This window comes from Myotis lucifugus, unplaced genomic scaffold (genome assembly GCF_000147115.1).
Source record: "Myotis lucifugus unplaced genomic scaffold, Myoluc2.0 scaffold_58, whole genome shotgun sequence".
NCBI classification, from domain to species: domain Eukaryota; kingdom Metazoa; phylum Chordata; class Mammalia; order Chiroptera; family Vespertilionidae; genus Myotis; species Myotis lucifugus.
Genome location: NW_005871106.1, coordinates 6,390,919 through 6,413,494, shown reverse-complemented (window position 1 = coordinate 6,413,494; position 22,576 = coordinate 6,390,919). Strand labels below are relative to the sequence as shown.

Here is a 22,576-nt window from a genome sequence, read left to right as displayed (position 1 = left end):
ACGGGTGGGGGCCGGCCAGCCCGTTCCCAATTGGGGCGGATTGGGGCTGGGCCTGTCGGGAGGAGGAGATGGCGGGCGATTGCCGGCGGGCCTGCCCCCGATTGAGGTTGGGGGGCCGATTGGGGGGGGGTGGCTGGCCATGGGGAGGGGGGGTGGGCCTGCCTGCCTGATCGCCTGTAACCACTCTGCCTGCCGGCCTGATCACCCCTAACCGCCTCTGCCTGCCTGCCTGATTGCCCCTAACCACCCTCCCCTGCTGGCCTGGTCGCCCCCAACTGCCCTCCCCTGCCGTCCTGGTCGCCCCTTACTGCCCTCCCCTGCCGGCCTGATCACCCCTAACCGCCTCTGCCTGCCTGCCTGATCACCCCTAACCGCCTCTGCCTGCCTGCCTGATTGCCCCTAACCACCCTCCCCTGCTGGCCTGGTCGCCCCCAACTGCCCTCCCCTGCCGGCCTGATTGCCCCTAACCGCCCCTGCATTGGCCCCTGCCACCGTGGCTTTGTCCGGAAGGCCGTCCGGATGGATATCCGGAACATGTCTGGTCTAATTAGCATATTACCCTTTTATTAGTATAGATATCACACATCTAAGGGCATGGGCTTAATTCATTAACTTTACCTGTAGGACCATTTCCAAAGAAAATAAGAATATGTACACAAATATAGTTGGAAGATATTTATTTGCATCACTTCTTATAAGAGAGAAAAACTAGAATCTGTCTAAATGTCTAACTGATGTGCAACACTTAGACTCTGCATTATTAAAAGCAAATGAATAGAATGTAATTGTTTATGTGAAGAGATATGGCCCATTATAGTATAAAACAGGTTATAAAATATGTAGTAAGTACCGAATGATCCAGTTTTTCTAAAAATATATTCAAAGGACAAATATAGTAAACTGTTAACTGATTGCCTCTGGGATTCTATATATGCCAATTTTCTTTTGATTGCTTGTATTTTCTGAGATTTATAATGAATATGTTTTGCTTTTGTAATAAAAATAAAAAAAGAGAGACATCATGGGTTTGTATCTGGGGATGGAAGGTCCTGTGAAGTGAAAAACTAAAGATGGAAACATACATTTTGCCTTCTTATAAGTCATGAGTAACTGTAGCAATTTGCTCAATTTTGCTGTCCAAACTCTAGTCCAGTCCCATGACTAAGCCAGGTGACGGGCAGGGGAGGCAGAGCCTTGTGTGTTGCCTTGGGGGCCTGGCTACAAGTCAAGAACTAGAGTTAGTTGATTCCCATTACATTCTGTCTCTTTAGGGATTTTGATGATTTTCAGCTACAAGGGAAAATCAAAATAGGGCTGAGGTGGAAAGCATCAATCGAAGGCAACGCAACAGAAGAAAATGTAAGATATAAGGGAAAGTTAGCAGTTACAGGCCAGTCTAAAAAGATAAACTGCACTGCCATTTCTGCTAAAGCCTTTTCATGAATATTGTTGAATTGGCACAATCCAATTTTGAGAAACAGGACCTTGTGATTGTCACAAGTTATTCAAGCAATTAGAAACCAGGAAATGTACTCTGATGTAAACCAGCTCATGAGTCACCGTTAAACAAGTACGGTAAGGAAGCTTTCAGATCCAGTGCTCTTCTTGTATCAGATGACTTCTCAGATAATTGAAATATTTTCCAAAATTTGTTTATTTACCTTGAGTTAAGTTAAAAATGAGTTGCATGTCCTAAAAATATTGTTTTTTATTCCATTGTTTAGCAGATGTAAGAGTAAATCAGATTTTTAATTATGTATATAGTACTAATAAAAGAGAACATTAGCATTTTTAATTGTAAAAGTCAGGTAACCAAGGGGAAAAAATAATTTACTGGTTATAGTAAGGTGAGCCCTCCTGGAAACAAGCTAGACCAGGGGCATAGTCCTGAGCTATGAAGGCACATAGACACCTTCTCCCCTCTCCTCCCTTCTCTTCTCCCTCCATTCCTCCCTCTCTCCTTCTCTTCCTCCTTACCTCTTATTCTTCCTTCCACTCTCTTTCCTTTTTTCCTTCTTTCTACAAAGAAAACACCTGCCCTATATCAGGCACTTTTCTAGTCACTGGAGGTATAACAATGGACAAAACAGATAAAAATTGCTTGCATGGATTTATATTCTATTAGTTATAGACAATATACAATAAATTTATATAAAATATTATATTAAGTGCTATGAAGAAAAATAAAGGATGGCAAAAGATAGATTACACTGGAGTAATCTGGCAGAACTACTTCGTGAATATTCATTTTGTGTTCTTACATAACAATGTCGAGAAAGTTATTCACATAAATGTAGCAGCTGTAATAATTACACATTTATTTTGCTCTTAAACGTGAAAGAAGTCTTTCCTATACTATTGGCAGATAAATTTTCACATTTTTTTCTAATATGTTAAAAAAGAAATATGTTTGTCTTTACCTGAAAATTTTGGGATGGTTCAATGTGAAGGACATTATTTTATTGTTTTCTAAGATGATAGCTAATGATTCTTCTACTTGTCTTTGCTGACTTGAAATGGAAAGTTTGTTACCTACTATATTTTTATACTATGGTTAATTTATGGACTTATTTTTGTTATTGTATTAACCTTACTTTAAGTGGCATCTATTTACAAATCCTATATTATAAAACCCTAATATGCAAATCGACTGAACAGCCAAATGATCAGTCGCTATGATGTGCACTGACCACCAGGGGGCAGACGCTCAATGCAGGAGCTGCCCCCTGGTGGTCAGTGCATTCCCACAAGGGGAGCACCACTCAGCCAGAAGCCAGGCTCATAGCTGGCAAGCGCAGTGGCAGTGGCAGGAGCCTCTCCCGCCTCCGCTGCAGGTGGGCGGTAAGGAGCGAGAGGTCCCAGACTGCTAGAGCCCCGGATTGCGAGAGGAATGCCTGACTGCTGGATTGGGCCTAAGCCGGCAGGCGGACATCCCCCAAGGGGTCCCGGACTGCGAGAGAGTGCAGGCCGGGCTGAGGGACCCCCTCGCCCCCGGGTGCACGAATTTTGTGCACCGGGCCTCTAGTAAATTATAATTTATACTAAATAATTGCATTTGAAAAGTTTAGTCTATGACAGTGATGGCGAACCTTTTGAGCTCGGCGTGTCAGCATTTTGAAAAACCCTAACTTAACTCTGGTGCCATGTCACATATAAAAATTTTTTGATATTTGCAACCATAGTAAAACAAAGACATATTTTTGATATTTATATATTTAAATGCCATTTAACAAAGGAAAATCAACCAAAAAAATGAATTCTCATGTCACCTCTGACACGCATGTCATAGGTTCGCCATCACTGGTCTATGACTTAAACTTTTGCTAAATTGGCAGTTAATTTGACTTGAAGTTTTATTGTTATTTGGAAAACCAAATTATGTAAACAGTGATTTATATTACAAAGATATGTTGGAACAGATAGAGCCTGAAAGCAAGTGGTGATAGAAGTATACTTCTTCTGTATGGCCATTAAAATGTAATTTGAATTTTATGTTCTCTAAAGGACTTTATAGGCAGAATTCAAAATACTGCTTTTAATAAAGAACCAGGCATTTGGGGAGTATTCTTTTTTTTTAAATCCTCACCCAAGGATATGTTTTTATTGCTTTTAGAGAGAGGGAGGAAGGGGGTGGGGGTGAGAGAGAGAAAAACATTGATACCAGAGAAAAACATTGATCGATTGCCTCCTGTACATACCCTGATTGGGGATCGAACCTGCAACATATGTATGTGCCCTGACCAGGAATCAAAACCACAACCTTTTTGTGTACAGGATGATGTTCCAACCAGGGCTGGGGAGTATTCATTTATTTTTTTTATTTTTTATTTTTCCTCCCCATCCCCTTTCCCCTATTCATTTATTTTTATTTACTTATTTTTTTTAAATTTTAAAAGATGATATAATATCAAATGTTAGAGAAGTATTTCAAAAGTTGATAGAAGATAGTAATAGTATATAAATTAACATGACAAAATTATTTTACCTAAAACATCATTCACAACTATAGAAATGACTGTTGCATAGCTGTCGAAATAGTTTTTTAGATCTTTTGATGGGGAGTATTCTTGAAGGAATTATTGTTTCTAAGATAATTTGAAAGGAATTTAGGTTTGAGGTATCTTATAATCGTTGTACCATTTCTAATTTAGTTTAAAAAGTAAATGTGTATTTAGGAAGATATAATTATAACAAATGAATATAAGAAAAATATGTTAGGAGCAAATGATATACATATTACTTTGTTTTCTTATTTAATGTCATATATTTCAAAAACTTTAAATGTCAAAGATAATATATACCCTTTAGTTTGGTGACTCAAACTAATCTCTAGTGTAAAAATCCAAAGTATGTGAAATCTCTGCCGCCTCTGCACTGCATCGCTGGCCAGTACAGTCCTGGCCGGCTTCTCACCCACATCTCCACTCCAGTGTTGTTCAGTCCCTCACTGGATGTGAGTGGATGGCGGTCAGCTGGGGGCAGGGAAGGGGGCCTACACATGGAGCTATGCAGTCATGTGGTCATCTGTGCCATTTGAGTCCACTCTTCTTCCTCCAGCCTGCATATTTAATGATGCCCTCTAGAAAGTGGACCAAAGAAATTAGGCAGCCGTTTCAGACAGGTGGGCTGATTTTTAAAAATTAGTAGAGACCATATTTACTCTGCTTTTTGAATACTCTTAGTGCAAGAAGAAGCTAGGTGTTGAAGTTGTTAGTATTTAATTCTCAGCAAATTATTATGTGCAGTTTCCTTTTCTTCTTCCCAAACATTCCTTAAAGCTGTTGAATTATTGGAGGCCCTAAGATGAAACCATTCATTTGGCAAATGTTCAAAAGTACCAGGCACAGATACAGAGATAACCATACAGTTTCCCCTTAGTTTTGGCACCAGTTGGACATAGGAAAGCTATTCTGGCTCTTACCTGTTTGGGTGAGTCTTCAAGGTCTATCCGTAGGGGTTGAAGCAGTGCCAGCTCACCCTCTCTCCCACCACAGATAACTCTTACCTGTGGTGATGCCTGATTCACTGGGATTTCAGACCTGTCAGCTTCTTCAGTTGTCCTTCAGACTTGCTCCGATACACAGGCCCAGAAAAGGCCACATGGGTAGGCTCTCTTCAAGTTGGCAGATGTAAATAAGCCAGGTGGTTGAGTAGCAAAAATGAAATGTTGACTAGAAGCTTTGAGGTAAGAAATGATTAAAATGGGGCACTTTGGTTATGTAAAGGAACAAAGGAAGAAAGAAAGGAAGGGATTTGTCAAGAGGTGTTATTGGCCAGAAAAAAAGTAGTGGGGTGGTGAGGATTGTAGCAGGTTTTTGAGTGGGTCACTCATTCTTACAGGTGGAGGAGGAAAATAGGAGAAGGGGGTTAACAGGGCTGTGAATTACTGCAAATATGGTATCAACATATCTACATTGATCTTTTTAAAGAATATGTAATAAGTTGATATAAAGTAAATGACACGCCTTGCCTGTGTGGCTCAGTGGTTGAGTGTCGGTCACAGTTCCATTCCAGTCAGGGCACATGCTCGATTACGGTTTGATCCCCAGTAGGGGGTGTGCAGGAGGCAGCCAATCGATGATTCTCTGTCATCATTGATGTCTCTCTCTCTCCCTTTCTCTGAAATCAATAAAAACATATATATTTTTTAAAAAGTAAATGACAAAAGTCAGATCTCCCAACTGTATATTTTGTGAGTTATTTAACACAATCATTTTAAATATTAAAATGTGTGAGCAAAAGTATTTTTAAATTAAGTCCACTGCCATAGTCATTTACAATATATAGATTTTATCCACAGATTTCTCCTTCTAATGAAATTTTACAGTGAATATCTGACATGGGTAATAACTCAAATTACAATTACTTATGTGATTTTCACTGTCAGGATATTTTTTATTCCAATTTTAACTTCGTAGGAAAACCCTCCCCCAAAGTTTCTGTATAATAAAGGTTTAAATACTCAACATGGCCAGATTAATATTTATATTTCATTGTTCCTACGGTATTTAAAAGAAAATTGGAAGTAGTATGGTGAAAGAGAAAAATGAAATGTCTGTGAAATGAAAAAGGAAAATAAGTGTAGGAAATAAGTGTAGCAACTGTTTTTAAGAGTTGGTGATAAGTTTTTAAGAAGAAGGCAGAGGGGAAAATCATTGTTTTGGCTTTTGGAGGCAGATGAAATAAGAGCAGTTTCTAGTCTTTTTAAAATATATATATATATATATATATATATATTTTTATTGATTTCAGAGAAGAAGGGAGAGTGAGAGTGAGATAGAAACATCAATGATGAGAGAGAATCATTGGCTTCCTCCTGCATGCCTCCTACTGGGGATTGAGCCCATAACCTGGGCATGTGCCCTTGACCCAGTCGAACCTTGAACTCCTGGTTTATAGGTCAATGTTCAACCACTGAGCAACACCAGCCGGGCCCTAGTCTTCTTTCCTGACTTTTATTTTGCCCTTCATTTCTGTTTTCTTTCACTAAAAGGTGAGTAAAATTGGGCTTCCTCTTTTCTGGATATATGGCTTTACTAGAAAGCTCCCTGTTCATACGTAGTCTGACCCGACTGCATGTCTGCCCTTGACAACCCGGAATGCTAAGGAACAGGAGACGATCTGATAATATATCTCTTGAGTGGGTCATTGTGTAGTTCCTACAATTGGCTCCTTGTAAAGCCGGTTTAGTACATCAGCATTGCTTTGTGAGCCCAGTTTGTATAATTGGTGCAGTGTGTTCTCCAAACTCCCTCCCTTTTTTTTTTTTGTGGCAAATAGGTCAAGGTGAGTGGTATAAATGGGACTCAATGGAGTGCATGGGGCAGATATTAAAGAGCAGTTTCTATATTGTCAGGAGTGGTATACTCATATTTCTGGCACTTCCACAAAAGTCTGTCCTCAGCACTTCCACAGTACTTTGTAATATCTCTAATATTTCCCTCACCCTGTTGTACTTTCTGTTTGCATGTCTGCTACTCTGCTTGACTGTAAGCACTTCCAGGGGAAGGGCTGGTTCTCATTTATCTTTGTATCTGTATTTCGGTGTTTGGTACAAAGCAGATAAAGGTCAGTCGGTTTTAAAACACAGACACAACTCTAGAAGTCTACCATTTCCCCGACCCTGTAATGGGTGAATTACATGTATACTTTTATTTTCATAGTACTTGGCCTTATGGAAAAAGTTACAACCTAATTTGGATTTTTAAAATATATATATATATATTTTATTGATTTTTTTTACAGAGAGGAAGGGAGAGGGATAGAGAGTTAGAAACGTCCATCAGCTGCCTCCTGCACGCCCCCCACTGGGGATGTGACTGCAGCCAAGGCACACGCCCTGGGACCCTTCTGTCCCACGCTCTATCCACTGAGCCAAACTGGTTAGGGCTAATTTGGATTGTTTATACTAACTTTAATAATAGGAGGAAAGGTTAGAAAATAAATGTAAGCAAAAAAGAAAAGCCACCTGTAACCCTCTTTCCCCAGCAGTAATTTAGCATTTTGTGATTTTTATCTTTTTTCCTATGTACATGTAAATATTTTTCATAAGTGTATCACGTGAACATATGGGTTTATAATCTAATCTAATTTTCAGTGTAGTCATAGATGCTCAATAGATACTTGTTTTAATGAATATTTTTCATGTTTTCAAATATGTTATAAAATTTTTATGGTTACATAATATTCTATTATGTGGATATACTATAATTTACTTAACCAATCATTTATTGCTCAATGTTTAGGCTGTTTATTCATTTAAAGGAATGTTTGATTGTGCACACTGCTCTGGTTTCATTCCTTTCCCCTCCCACTCTTTACTTTAGTCAGATTGATCCACTTCTAAGGCTTTGAAAGCCTCATCTTTTACGTTCAGATATTTGCAATGCTGTTCCTTCTGCTCATAACACACTTCCCACGTTGCCTACTTAATGTCCTATGTTTAGCCATTTCTTCTTCTTGGAAGTTTTCCCAGACTGGATTAGTTGTCCCTCCAATGTGCTTCAAAGGTGGCATTTTGTACTTACTCCTAGAAGCACTCAGTCTGCTGCATTTTAATTGCATGCTTTCTAGACTATAACCACCTTCAGGAAAGGAGCTATGCCTTATTTCCTGTTGCGTTTCCCAGCCCTTAAGTGCAGTTCCAGGTATATAGCAGGAACTTAGTAAATATATTTTTCAATGAATGAATGCATGAAAGATCCCCAGTTTCCAATGTGTATCATTAAGTGGTGATCTTTAACAATCTCATATTTTTTATTTATCAGATGAGCATATCTTTTATTTATAAAGTGCTTTATACTAGTAGTATACAAAATATTTTCAAAACTATTATGTCATTGTTAAACTTTGACTAATTTTTAGTATTATGCATTATAAAATGAATTGATATGTTTAAATTCTTAATATATTAGTCTTTATTGGTATTTATATGATAATGTTAGTAATTCTCATATCTTAACTTTTCTAAGTTGAGAATTTATTTTTCAAGCAACTAGACTATATTTTAACCCAGGGATCCTCTAACTACGGCCTGCGGGCCACATGCGGCCCGCCGAAAACATTTATCCGGCCCGCCGGGTGTTTTTGCCGCTGCTGTGTGCGTAGGAATTTGTTCATAGTTTTTTTTTAAACTATAGTCCGGCCCTCCAACGGTCTGAGGGACAGTGAACTGGCCCCCTGTTTAAGTTTGAGGACCCCTGTTTTAACCCTATCTTAAGTTATGATTAACTATTAACTCTGATGAGTGTTTTGTAATTATGGTTTAAATTGATTCAAAACTATAGTATAAAGTTAAAGGCCATTATTATTATTATTTTGTAGCTAGTGATTCATAATAATCAGGCTTTGATCAGGTAACAAGAAGAGTAGTCATATAGCAGATACTTGATTGGACAGGGGAGAACCTAATAGTAACTTCAAAAATAAAACCACTTGATTAGGCTCAGAAGATAGAATTGAATTCTTCACAGCTCTCTATATTGTCATTAAGTGACAATTATCCTTTCTTTTCCTTCTTTGTTAATTTACAGCAGTGATTCCCACTTGGACATGCTCACCTTTGGGGATGAAGGGGTTGTGTCTGAGTCTCCTGAGGAGCTTTTTCAGCCCCTTGAACTCTCTCCCTATATTGGCGATTATATCGCCATCTGTGATGAATGATGATCAGGTGTCTGAAGATAGAAACAGGCTGGGAACCACTCCCTTTCAATATAACCAACTGGAACTCCTCCATCAGAAAAAGCCATAGTGTTAGAGTAGAAGGGGCGCTGGATACTGCAGTTTGCCACTGATTGATTAGTTGTGTGAATTTCGGCAGGTCATTTAATCTCTTCACCTTCAGCTTCCTTTCTGTAAAACAAAAGGATTGGATTAGATGATCTGTAAACTCACTTTTAGAAATGATCTGATTTTTCTGATGAACAAATATACAAAAATAATCTTACTCCTATATGTGAACGAAAAATGGGATTATTCCTTTGTGTAAAATGTGATGACACTGGTTTAACAGATTATTAGTATTATACATTTAAAGAGCTCTTCAAATGAATCTTTAGTAAGTAATTTCAAATTGCTGACAATTCTTCATTATCTCAGAAAAAGAACATTCCTGGTGAATTCTTTTTTCTGTACTCAAGCTCTTGAATCTAGGACAGTGATCTCATCTGGCCTGATTGTCTTAAATATCATCTCTGTGCTGACGACTTGATACCTGAAAACTGCATTGCTCCTCTGAAATTGCTGGCCAGTTTACCAGTCCTCTGAGATATCTAATGGGCATCTCAAACTTAATCTGCCTGAAGGGAATTCCTGATTTCCCTCCAAACCTACTATTCTTTAAGTCTTCCATATTTGATCACGACAGAAACTTTGGAGTTTCTTTGGTTACTAATAATTAACCATCCATCTATTGGCAAATGCTTTACTTTCCGAATATAACGGAACACTGCCCACTTCTCACCAGCACTCCTTCCTACTGCCCTATTCCACTAGAGTCTATTTTCAGTCAAGAACCAGAAGCATTCATTTTTAGTCATAAATTGTGTCATTGTCAATCCTCTACTCATAACCTTCAGTGGCTCCCCATTTCCCTTAGCATAAAAGTCAAACAATTAGTCAGTGAGGTTTTGTATGACCTGGCCCTCCATTACTTCTCATTTCATACTTTTTCTCTTACTCACTTTTCTTCAGACACACTGGTCACCTTGCTATTGACAGAACAGTCCAGGCACACTCCCTCCTCAGGGTCTTTGCACCGGCTCTTCTGCCTGAAACTATCTCCCCAGATAGTCACAGAGCTGCTCTCTCACCTCCTTCCAGTTGCTTCTATGTTAACTATTTGGTGTAAGGTCTAAACGGACTTTTCTATTGAAAATTGCATGCTACCACCACCACCACCCTGCACTTTACACTGTATTTTCCTCCACAGCATGTAGCACCATCCAACAATACTGTAATTTATTTGATAATCTTGCTTATTGTCTCTCTCCTAAAATGTCAGCTTCGGAGGGCAGGGATTTGTTTCGGTTCGCTTCACTGCTGTATCACTGGCTTTGTGACATTTGGCAAATAATCTGCACAATCTCTTTTCTCATCTGTAAAAATAAAGGGGATAATAAATGGTTATATGTTGTTTACAGATATAATTTTGGCTAAGTACTCCCTAGTGAGTTTATATTAAGGCTGAAGAAGTCATGAGTTGCATAACCCATTTCACAAACGACAAGCAGTAACACATGCCTATAGGAGGGCGGGACTCAAGAAAGGGTGGCCCTCTGGCCTGTCTGGCCGGGAAGCAGCAGCGCTCCTGCCCACCTGTGCTGAGAATGGCTTCCTCTGGGAATCCTCATGCTTTCTTTCCTCACTGCTACTTTTCACGGCTGGTTCTTAAGACCTTCACAGCACTGATGCTGCTGTTCTCTCTGCTCGGGGCTCAAAGGGTTAGAGGGGGTTCATGGGGCCCAGACCACTTCTGCAATGTACTTTCCATTTAAGGAACAGTTTATAAATTTTTTTATTGAAAAAAATTAATTTCTAATTTCCAGACTTCATCAAAGGGAACTCTGGAACATAACCCATTCAGAAGTTATGAGATATGCCTTTTAAAATGGCATTTCAGTTGCCACATAGGAAAAATGTTACTAAAAGAGGCGAGATTAAAATATCCTCAGAGCTCAACTAGTCCTGAAAGTATATTTTTTATGTACTTAAGCATTTAAAGATTGCAAATCTCTGTTACTTATTAATACAAATTTGCTTTATGAAGATAAAATGTCTATGAGGACAATGGAAAAGTACATATTTTGATAACCTAATATCGTAGTGACATTAAAGTACTCTCTGTGTAGCAAAACATAATTTAATCCTTAAAAATACTGGTCCCTGCTTCCCTGTTTTGACAGATAAAAGTGAATGTTGAGGTGGTGGCTATGACTGGAATAGAACCAGAAGGAACTGGCAGTTGGTTATTAGCGGCTGTCCTTGCCCTGACTCTTCTCAGGTTGTACTTTCTTGTTTGTTTTTTCAGTTTAGCACAGAAGCCTTTTGCTTCAGAAATTATGAGGTGAACTGCTCAGAATGAGCTAGTTTTACATAAGAGCAATTTCAGCACCTGGGGCTGAGAGAAACATTCTATGTACTGTGGAAATTTTTGTGCCTTTTCTGTCCTGTGTGTCTGTTTGAAGAAAGGTTGTAGAAAGAGTAGGCCTGCCTTCTCTACTGAAACCCCAGAGGGGCAAGTTGCCATTGGACCTCCTCCCTCAGTACCCCGGTAGTGTGGTCTGTGGTCACGAGTGTCTTCCTTTTTCACTTTCTGCTCCTGGCTTTAGCTCTGTTGCCTTTGCCTGTGTGAATAGAGCTGTGCATTGGTTAAGTTAATGGGCTTTGAGGCAGACCTGGTTTGAGTTCTGGCTCCATTGTTTACTTAATCATTTTCTTTTTTTCCTTTCTTTAATATATTTTATTGATTTTTTACAGAGAGGAAAGGAGAGGGATAGAGAGTTAGAAACATCGATGAGAGAGAAACACCGATCAGCTGCCTCCTGCGTACTCCCCACTGGGGATGTGCCCGCAACCAAGGTACATGCCCTTGACCAGAATTGAACCTGGGACCCTTCAGTCCGCAGGCCGATGCTCTATCCACTGAGCCAAACTGGTTAGGGCTACTTAATCATTTTCTTAATCTCAACTTGTTTATCTCTAGAATTGGGAGGGGATAATATTCGTAGTACCTCCATAATAGTACTATGATGAGAATTAAATAAGATAATGCATAAAAATGTTTAGCACAGGCCCTTACACATGTAAATAAGCTCAATAGATGTTAGCTATTACTATAAAATCTACTTTAGGCTACATTTCTTTTATTCACTCTTTTTTTTTTCTTTTTTCTTTTTTTAGCAGGCTTAATTCACTTTATTTATTTTTTTTTTGGTATAAAATTATGTGGTGGCCACAGCTGGAGCCTGGGTCCGTCCTCTGCACAGAAGCTCTGGTGTGGGTCTTTAGAAGAGGGTCAGTGAATTCCTGATAGGGAGACTTGGTGAACACAGTCTCTTTCCAGAGATCTGGGTGAGATAGCTGTAGGTCTTAGAGATGGCATCAAAGGTGGCTTTGGCGAAGTTGCCCAGGGCGGCAGTGCAGCCCCTGGCCGAGGTATAGCAGTCGTCAATACCGGCCATCTTCAGCAACTTCGTAGGCACAGGGGCTGAGACAATGCCCGTACCCCTGGGGGGAGGGATGAGGCGCACCAGTGCAGAGCCACAGCGGCCAGTCACCTTGCAAGGACCGGTGTGGGGCTGGCCGATCTTGTTTCCCCAGTAGCCTCCCCACACAGGGACAATAGAGAGCTTGGCCAGGATAATGGCTCCACGGATGGCAGTGGCTACTTCCTTTGAGCACTTAACACCCAGACTGACATGTCCATTGTAGTCCCCAGTGGGACAAATGCCTTGAACCGGGTCCTCTGGCCAGCACGTGTCTGCTTTTGCACGGGCATAATCTTCAAGACCTCATCCTTGAGGGATGCCCCCAAGAGAAAGTCAATGATCTCAGATTCCTTGATGGGCAAGGAGAATAGACAGATTTCCTCTAGGGATTTGATCTTCATGTCCTTGACCAGGAGGCCCAGCTTGGTGACAGGGATCCACTCCTTGCCCTCGGCCTTGCCTCCACGAGCTCCACGGCCTCAGCCCCTGCCCTGACCCCAGCCGCGACCTGGGCCCCTAATGCCACTGCCAAATTGCCACGACCTCCTATTTTGGGGCCGCGGGACCTCTGGGCCCTTCCGTAGCACCGGCGTCATCTGCCTTTTGGAGTTTCGTCAGAAAAGAACTATTCACTCTTTCAACAAAATATTAATAATATACATGAATAACTATCCATACTCTTTGCTGGGTGCTAAGAATACAACAGTGACCAAAACAGATGTGGCCTCGACCACACTGAGTCCAGTGAGATTTTTGTGCCTTGGAACTTGTCAGTTATTAGAAGAAAACTTTTTGACCCCATCTAAAGCAGAAAAATTTAAATTGAAGCAGGGATGAAGTTTTAAATTAAAAGCTTAATAAAAGACTGAAGTTTCAAAAATAAAAGACTTAGGAAAATCAGTGTACTTTTGCAGAGTTTTGAATATAAGTGCTTCTACAAGATTTAGATCGCCTGTAAGGACAATTAGTAGGTCAGCACTGTACAAGTAAGAAAGGGAGTAGAAAGAAATAAGGTCTGTGAAGTAGACTGGAGCAAGTCCATGGAGGTTAAAAAAAAGAGTGAAACAAGGAAAGCAATTGTGAACTGAAAAGTGAAGTCAGTAATTTTCCAGCACAAAAGTCATAACCTCTGGTGCAGAATCAGAATTTAAGAACTAGTTTTGAAAGAAGCAGGATTTGGTTTAGAAATAAAAACTTCTATGCGATAGTTATATTCATATTTTGGTAACTTGTTTGTTTTAATATCAGTAAATAATATGTCAGAATATGCTATTAACTATAAGTAGTACATTTTATACATTGTAGTAAAACATTTTAAATATATTTTTACTATAGTGAACAGATTATGTTGATATATTTATTTACTTGGAAAAATCTTACTGCAAAATTTTTTTATATAATCTTACCTATTAAAATTAGGCAATTTTAGAAACAACTGAAAATCAACTGATGAATGGGTGAAGAGAATGTGTTACATTCATGCAATATAATGTTATTTGGCAATAAAAAGAATTGTGGTACTGATACATGCTACAATGTGGTTGGAGTATGTAATGAGCCATGCTAAGTGATAGAAGCAGGTCACAAAAGATCACATACTATATAATTCAATTTATATGAAACATCCAGAATAGCTAAATTTATAGAGATAGAAAGTAGGTGATGGTTGTATACTAGTGGGGGAAAGAATGGGGTTAGGGAAACATGGGGAGTGACTGCTAATGGGTATGGGGTTTCTTTTGGGGTGATGAAAATGTTCTAAAATTTGTTGTGGTCATGATTGCATAACTCTGAATATACTAAAAACCATTGAATTGTACAATTTTTTTCTTTAAGATTTTTAAAAATTGATTTTTGAAGAGAGAGAGAAAAAGGGAGTAGGAGTGAGAGCAGCAAGACATCAATTAGCTGCTGCCAGCATGCCCCCTACTGGAGGATTGAGCATGCAATTGGGGCATGTGACCTGACTGGAAATTGAACTGTAACCTCTTGGCTCATGGGTCAATGCTCAACCATTAAACATCGTTTTGTTTTAGGTGTATTTATGGTAAACAATATGTTGCTAGATTATCTCTCTTTTTAATCTCATCTGAGAGTCTTTTTAAAAAATTTATCTTTATTGTTGAATGTATTATAGATATCCCCTCTCCCCTTTAAAAATTTTTTTTTAAATTGATTTCAGAGAGGAAGGGAGAGGGAGAGAGGCAGAAACATTAATGATGATAGAGAATTATGGATCGGCTGCCTCGTGCACATCCTCCACTGGAAATCGAGCCCTCAACCTAGGAATTGAACTGTGACCTCCTGATTCATATGCTCAACCACTGAGCCACATGGGCCAGGCCCCTCTCCCTTTTTTGTCCCATTGACCCCCTCCACTCCACACCAACCTCTCCCAGGCCTTCACTTACCCAGGGGTCCTCAAACTTTTTAAACAGGGGGCCAGTTCACTGTCCCTCAGACCGTTGGAGGGCCGGACTATAGTTTAAAAAAAAAACTATGAACAAATTCCTATGCACACTGCACATATCTTATTTTGAAGTAAAAAAACAAATGTTTTCGGCGGGCCGCATGTGGCCCGCGGGCCGTAGTTTGAGGACCCCTGACTTATACTATTGTCTGTGTCCATGGACTATGCATCTATGCATATAAGTTCCCCAGTTAATCTCATTTTCTGACTGGCTTATTTTGCTTAGCATAATATTTTCCAGGTCCCTCTATGCCAGTGGTTCTCAACCTTCTGGCCCTTTAAATACAGTTCCTCATGTTGTGACCCAACCATAAAATTATTTTTGTTGCTACTTCATAACTGTAATGTTGCTACTGTTATGAATCATAATGTAAATATCTGATATGCAGGATGGTCTTAGGCGACCCCTGTGAAAGGGTCGTTTGACCGTCAAAGGGGTCGCGACCCACAGGTTGAGAACCGCTGCTCTATGCTGTCTCAAAGGATAAGAGATTCTTCTTTTTTAAAAAAATATATTTTATTTTATTTTTATTATTTTTTTAAATATATTTTATTGATTTTTTACAGAGAGGAAGGGAGAGGGTTAGAGAGTTAGAAACATCGATGAGAGAGAATCATCGATCAGCTGCCTCCTGCACACCCCCAACTGGGGATGTGCCCGCAACCAAGGTACATGCCCTTGACTGGAATCGAACCGAGGACCCTTCAGTCCGCAGGCCGATGCTCTATCCACTGAGCCAAACCGGTTAGGGCAAGATTCTTCTTTTTTACAGCTGCATAGTATTGCATGGTGTAAATGTACCACAGCTTTTTAATCCACTTGTCTACTGATGGGCATTTGGGCTATTTCCAGATCTTAATTATTGTAAATTGTGCTGCTATGAACATAGGGTGCATACATTCTTTCTGATTGGTCTTTGAGGTTTCTTAGGATATAGTCCTAGAAGTGGGATCACTGGGTCAAAAGGCAGTTCCATTTTTAATTTTTTTAGGAAACTCCATACTGTTTTCCATAGTGGCTGTACCAGTCTGTATTCCCACCAGCAGTGCACTAGGGTTCCCTTTTCTCCACATCCTCACTAGCACTTGTCATTTGTTGATTTGTTGATGATAACCATTCTGTCAGGTGTGAGGTGATACCTCATTGTTGTTTTAATTTGCATCTCTCTGATGATTAATGACTTCGAGCATTTTTTCATATGTCTCTTGGCCTTCCTTATATCTGTGTTGAAGAAGTGTTTATTTAGGTCCTTTGCCCATTTTTTAAATTGGAATGTTTGTCTTCCTTTTGTTGAGATGTATGAGTTCTTTAAATATTTTGGATATTAACCCCTTATCAGATGTATCATTGGCAAATATGTTCGCCCATACCTTGGGTTCCCTTTTCATTTTGATGGTTTCTTTTACTGTGCAGAAGCTTTTTAGTTTGACGTAGTACCATTGCTTATTTTTTTCCTTTCTCTTGCCCTAGCAGATTTTTTGGCGAAAATTGTGCAACCTGAGATGTTTGAGATTTTGCTGCCTATGGTTTCTTCTAGGATTTTTATGGTTTCACAACTGACATTTACGTCTTTTACACATTTTGCATTTATTTTTATCTATGGTGTAAGTTGGTGGTCTAGTTTCATCTTTTTGCATGTTGCTGTCCAATTTTCTCAGCACCATTTGTTGAAGAGACTGTCTTTAGTCTATTGTATGTTCTTGCCTTCTTTGTCAAATATTAGTTGACCATAATGGTGTGGGTCTATTTTTGGATTCTCTTTTCTGTTCTATTAATCTATATGCCTGTTCTTGTGCCAGTACCAAGCTATTTTGATTACAGTAGCTTTATAGTATAACCAAAGTTATGTAGTATAAGTTGGTATTTGCTATTGTGATCCCTCCAACTTTGTTCTTCTTTCTCAAAATTGCTGCAGCTATTCGGGGACTTTTTTTGTTCCATATGAATTTTTGGAGTATTTGTTCTAGATCTATGAAATATGCCATTGGTATTTTAATAGGAAAGGGTTTATTTATTTATATTTTAAAAATTTATTTTTTATTGATTTCAGAGAGGGATGGAGAGAGAGAGAAACATCAATGATGAGAGAGAATCACCGATTGGCTGCCTCCTGCATGCCCCCAACTGGGGATTGAGCCAACAACCCGGCCATGTGCCCTGATGGGGAACCAAACCGTGACCTCCTGGTTCATAGGTTGATGCTCAACCACTGAGCCGTTGCGGGCGGGCAGGGAAGGGTTTTTTAATGAGACTAACCTTTAAATTGGTAGACTGGGCAAAGCAGCTTGCCCTCCCTAATATGTGTGGGCCTCCCTAATCAGTTGAAGGCCTTACAGTTCTGTAAAAATGTTTAGTCACCTCCATTAACCACTTTTTTTAATGTTTCTAGGTTATTGAATCTTTGGGTATTATTATTTATAAAGCACTGGACTATGGTTTGAAGGAGAATGAAGAAAGAGAATTAAGTCCTCCCCTGGAGCAACTCATCGATCACATGGCCAACACGGTCGAAGCAGATGGTAGCAATGATGAGGGTTATGAGGCTGCAGATGAAGGTCTGGAAGATGAAGAAGATGAAAAGAGAAAAATTTCAGCTATCCGGTCATATAGAGATGTCATGAAGGTAAAGCAGCAGTTTACATAGTACTGATTTCTTTCAAGAGTTATTTCACTTAAAAAAATTGATGATTCAGTATTTGATAATAGTTCTTAGACTTCTCGATTCTGTGATTTGTTCAGAGCTTCAATATGACCTTTTAAAAACCACTTTTAGGTATTCATATGTCCTTTATCTGATAAAGTTTATCATATGTCTTCAATTGACTTATGCATTTTTCTTTTTAAAATTGAATAAACAACAATTGTGATCCATTTATTTATAGGACGATTCTGAATCTGAACTATCACAACTGGTTATTTTACTTTGTTTTCTTGACCTATCCATTGCTATTATTCTATCATTTTCAAATAGACTCTAACTAATTCTAGTAAGCTCGACGGTGCTGTTGGATATTTATTAGTTTAGTGGACCACTTACTGATGGTTTGTGATGCGTTAAGCTTTGACTAATGGGAATTGCGGAATTGCCTTGCTGTCTGATGTGAAAATACAAATATACTAGGTATGTCTGTTTTTACTAGTAAGGTACAAAAAACCCAAATAATAAACAAGCATCATTATTTTCTTCTTCTGTAGTTATGTGCTGCTCATCTCCCAACTGAATCAGAGGCACCAAATCATTATCAGGCAGTATGTCGTGCACTGTTTGCAGAAACAATGGAACTGCATACATTTCTGAGTAAAATTAAAAGTGCAAAGGAGGTAAGTACTATTGCTTTCATACTTATTAGCATTGTGAAAGATAAACATAAATTTTCAAAATTGTCTGTCATATTATTTAAAGTATTTATTATCATCCTTCTGATGAATGCTAAAATTCATTCAAGAAAGAAGCAACTTAGGCAGGATTTACTTATTTTATTGTTGAGTGTATGACAGATGTCCCCCATTTTCCTCCCTTTGCCGCCTCCTACTGGACTCCCACCACACCCCAGGCCTTCACCTGTCTATTGTCTGTGTCCCTGGCTATACATATATGCATATAAGTTCTTTGATTAATCTCTTCCCGCCCTCCCTCCAACCTTCCCTCTGTCTGTTCTATGCTTCCATGTCTATGGTCCTGTGGGTGAAACCATTTTATAAAACAAAGAGTTTTATAAAGCATCCTTATAAATGGGAAATAAATAATACTTAATTGGTTTAATCAATTTCTCATATGACTTGATTTTTCACTCTTTCTGCCATTCTTTTGTCCACTTTAAAACATGTTAGTACATCTTTCAGGAATGGATAAGGACTCTCAAAGGAGGCTACACCTTTGATATTTTAACTCTTTTATAGTTAAAGTGTTTAGTGCTGGCCTGCAGACTGAAAGGATTTGATTAAATATTTAATGGAAGAGATGTGAATTATTCACATTATCCAAAATATTATTTTATCTATTTTATTTATTACGTCTATGAGTTAAAAATATTATATGTAGAGTACAACAATAAGCATTCTAATTTATTTACTAGGTGAATTGCCATATTTTACATTACACAGAAGGTCATCGAGATTCATGAGTTCTGTATAAAGCAGCACAGCATCTCGCACACAGTAACAGCTCAGTAATGATAGGTAGTGGGTATTGTTCCTTTTATGACTAAAGTAGAGAGTTTATCTGAAACGCTAGTTTAGAACTTAGGATGACACAGTTTGCGGAGGTACGCATGTAGGATATGTAAGGGAGGAAGGAAACAATTAATCTATATTAATCAAATAAGACCAATTAGCTCTGGTAATCAGTTAATAACAGATGTCTCAGCCAGGTCACCCTTAATAAATCACCTTGAATAAATCCATTGTATATGTATGAATCAGAACTCTAATCATGCCTCTTCAGTTCTAGCCAGGCTACTGCTTAAAGTCTGTCTTTTTATGTTAGGCCAATGAAAAGCTATGTCTATTTCTTTTTAGGATTTTATAGAGCTGGACCCAAGAGGCAAGTCTTCAACAGGGTGAAAAGGGTGAACTATATGTCATTTGAAGAGTAATGATATAGATCATGAGTCACTTTTCCTCCTGGACAGAACCAGAGGATGTAGGGTTCGATTAAAAGCTTCAGAGTAAACATCTGAAAGCACAGCCTCAATTATGGTTTTGTAAGTAGTAGAAAATATTACTTTAAAAAAAATGTGTATTTTTTTTATTGATTTCAGAGAGGAAGGGAGAGGGAGAGAGAGATAGAAACATCAGTAATGAGAGAGAATCACTGATTGGCTGCCTACAGCACCCCCCCCCCCCACTGGGGACCAAGCCCACCAACTGGGGCATGTGCCCTTGACTGGAATTGAACCCAGGACCCTTCAGTCTGTAGGCCAGTGCACTATCCACTGAGCAAAACCAGCCAGGGCAGAAAAGATTACTTTTTAAGGTTATAATGATTGAAATTGCCTTATCCAGAAACGTTAAGCTTTGTTTTTAGGGTGGAAGTACAGTCCTGTGGGTTTACTAGAGTAAATTAAATGGCCTCTTTTTTTTTTTTAAAGTTCTTGCAACACACATTCTTAGAAACTATTTCTGAGCTTAAAGACAATAATAAGTATTTTTCTATTCTAGTAAGCTTTAAAAATTTTTTTTTGTTCTTGATTAGAACTCCTGACCCTTTGGTACATGGGCTGACCCTCTAATCTCTGAGCCACACTGGCGAGAGATAAGTACTTTTTAGTCTCTGATTCCCTCTTGGGAAGCTGCTCTTTCCTCCACATCTTCATACCACTGGACTGGGGAGGGTTAGTAATAGTCTCTCTCTCTACTATTTCCAAACAATTACTCTTTTTATCCTTGAACAAAAAGCTCATGCGGTCCACTTCTGTTATTCTTAAACCCATTGTCACTGTCATCTGCTATCACCTTGAGTGATTTCTTTGATAAAAAGGACCTATAGCTTGGTATTCTTTTTTTAAAATATATTTTATTGATTTTTTACAGAGAGGAAGAGAGAGGGATAGAGAGTTAGAAACATCGATGGGAGAGAAACATCGATCAGCTGCCTCCTGCACACCTCCCACTGGGGATGTGCCTGCAACCAAGGTACATGCCCTTGACCGGAATCGAACCTGGGACCTTTCAGTCAGCAGGCTGGTGCTCTATCCACTGAGCCAAACCGGTCAGGGCTAACTTTGTATTCTTGACTTCTCCTCTACTTTAGTACTCTGCATACCTGAATACACCATTGTCCTTGAAATAATCTGCAGTCATTCCACCTTGGAAGTCATGGGCTCTCAAACCCCACTTCATAACTGCCCCCTGCCCTTTGAGCTCTTCCCCTCACTGCACCTGACCTAGTCTTCCAGTCCCTTGCTGCCCCCCATTTTCTTCCAGTCTATCACTTCCTGGAATCACTTTCTTTTCTACATGGATTAGGGTCAATCACTTTATCAGTTCAGGTCTCCATGTCCAACCTAGATTACTGCTTGTCTCATCATCACTGTGAATCCTCTCCATACAGTCCTCTTCCACATTGTTGATGAGTGATTCTTGGAGATGAAAGAGCTGACCTGAGCAATCTGGCTCCAGGCCCAAACCTCTGTGTGCTCCTTCAGCCTGACCATGTGCTGGCTTTCCTTGGCAGGCCTCACAGGAGAAGCTGCCCTCCCCACATGGGACTCGGTGCACAGACAGTGTCCTGCATTCTGGTTTTCGCCAGGATGGCAAGGACTCAGAACATTCCACTCAGCCAGCCATGCTCGAATGTACACTGTTTTCCTAGCCCGGTGCTTCTACTTGAAGGCCCTTTGTTGAGACGTTTTCCTCCCTCTGACTCAGAACTTTCCATTTTTAGCCTTCCCTCTTTCCCTCCCACTGGTCCTCAAGTCCATCAAATGGCAGAACCTTTTTCCAGAATTCCTCAGCAGTAGGAAGATTTCCCCCACCTGCATTGCATGTCACCTAACCCTAGCTCACTGCTATTCTGTAGGGGGAAAATGGAACAAGGGGAACAAAACATCCTTTTTGGCCTCTTGTTCACACTGTTGCAGTAAGTGAGTAAAGGCTTGATTATTACTTTCAGTTTGTCTCATCCTCCCTGATCACTAGATACCCAACAGAGCTATGCTGCTCCCCTTAATAGGACTCCCCATCACCTATATCAAAACTCCATTGTATTCCACACAGGCCCTTCATGGTATTTCATGTTCTTGTGTTTTTATTCTCCTTTTCAACACTATCTTTGCATTTAAGTTATCCAATAAAAATTATTATATTTCCGAATACATCATGTGATTATATATTTGTGACCCTTTACATTCTGTTCTTTCTGTCTGGAAATTCTTTCTCCCCTTGTCTGCTTGGTGGACTCCTATTTATCCATTTAAACTCCGCTTACATTTTACCTCCATGTGAAATATTTTTAAAAAATGTAATTTATTGATTTCAGAGAGGGAGAGAGAGAGATAGAAACATCAATGATGAGAGAGACTCATTGATCGTCTGCCTCCTACACGCCCCACACTGGTGATAGAGCCCACAACCTGGGCATATGCCCTGACCTGGAATGAACCATGACCTCCTGGTTCATAGATCAACACTTAACCACTGAGCCACACTGGCCGGGCTCCACGTGAAATATTCATGACCTCTTTCCAGTTTTATGTCCTCCATGACCTTTATATCTCATACATCCTTCAGTCTCACACTTCTGATACTCCATGGTAGTTACTTCCTTATGCACTTACTAGAGGCCTGGTGCACAAGAATTTGTGCACTCGGGGGGGGTCCTTCAGCCCGGCCTGTGCCCTCTCACAGTCTGGGACCCCTCGGGGAATGACCACCTGCTGGCTTATGCCCCCACCCTGG

At 39.6% G+C, this 22,576-nt stretch overlaps 1 protein-coding gene across 1 annotated transcript in view; it reads left to right on the top strand.

The window, feature by feature from the left end:
• SPIRE1 (spire type actin nucleation factor 1) overlaps positions 1-22,576 on the top strand; it is an 85,361-nt gene that overhangs the window by 10,818 nt on the left and 51,967 nt on the right. Inside the window, exons 3-4 of the mRNA XM_023754266.1 lie at positions 17,568-17,801; positions 18,374-18,499. Coding sequence (XP_023610034.1) covers positions 17,568-17,801; positions 18,374-18,499 — 360 coding nt within the window. The remainder of the gene's footprint in view (positions 1-17,567; positions 17,802-18,373; positions 18,500-22,576) is intronic.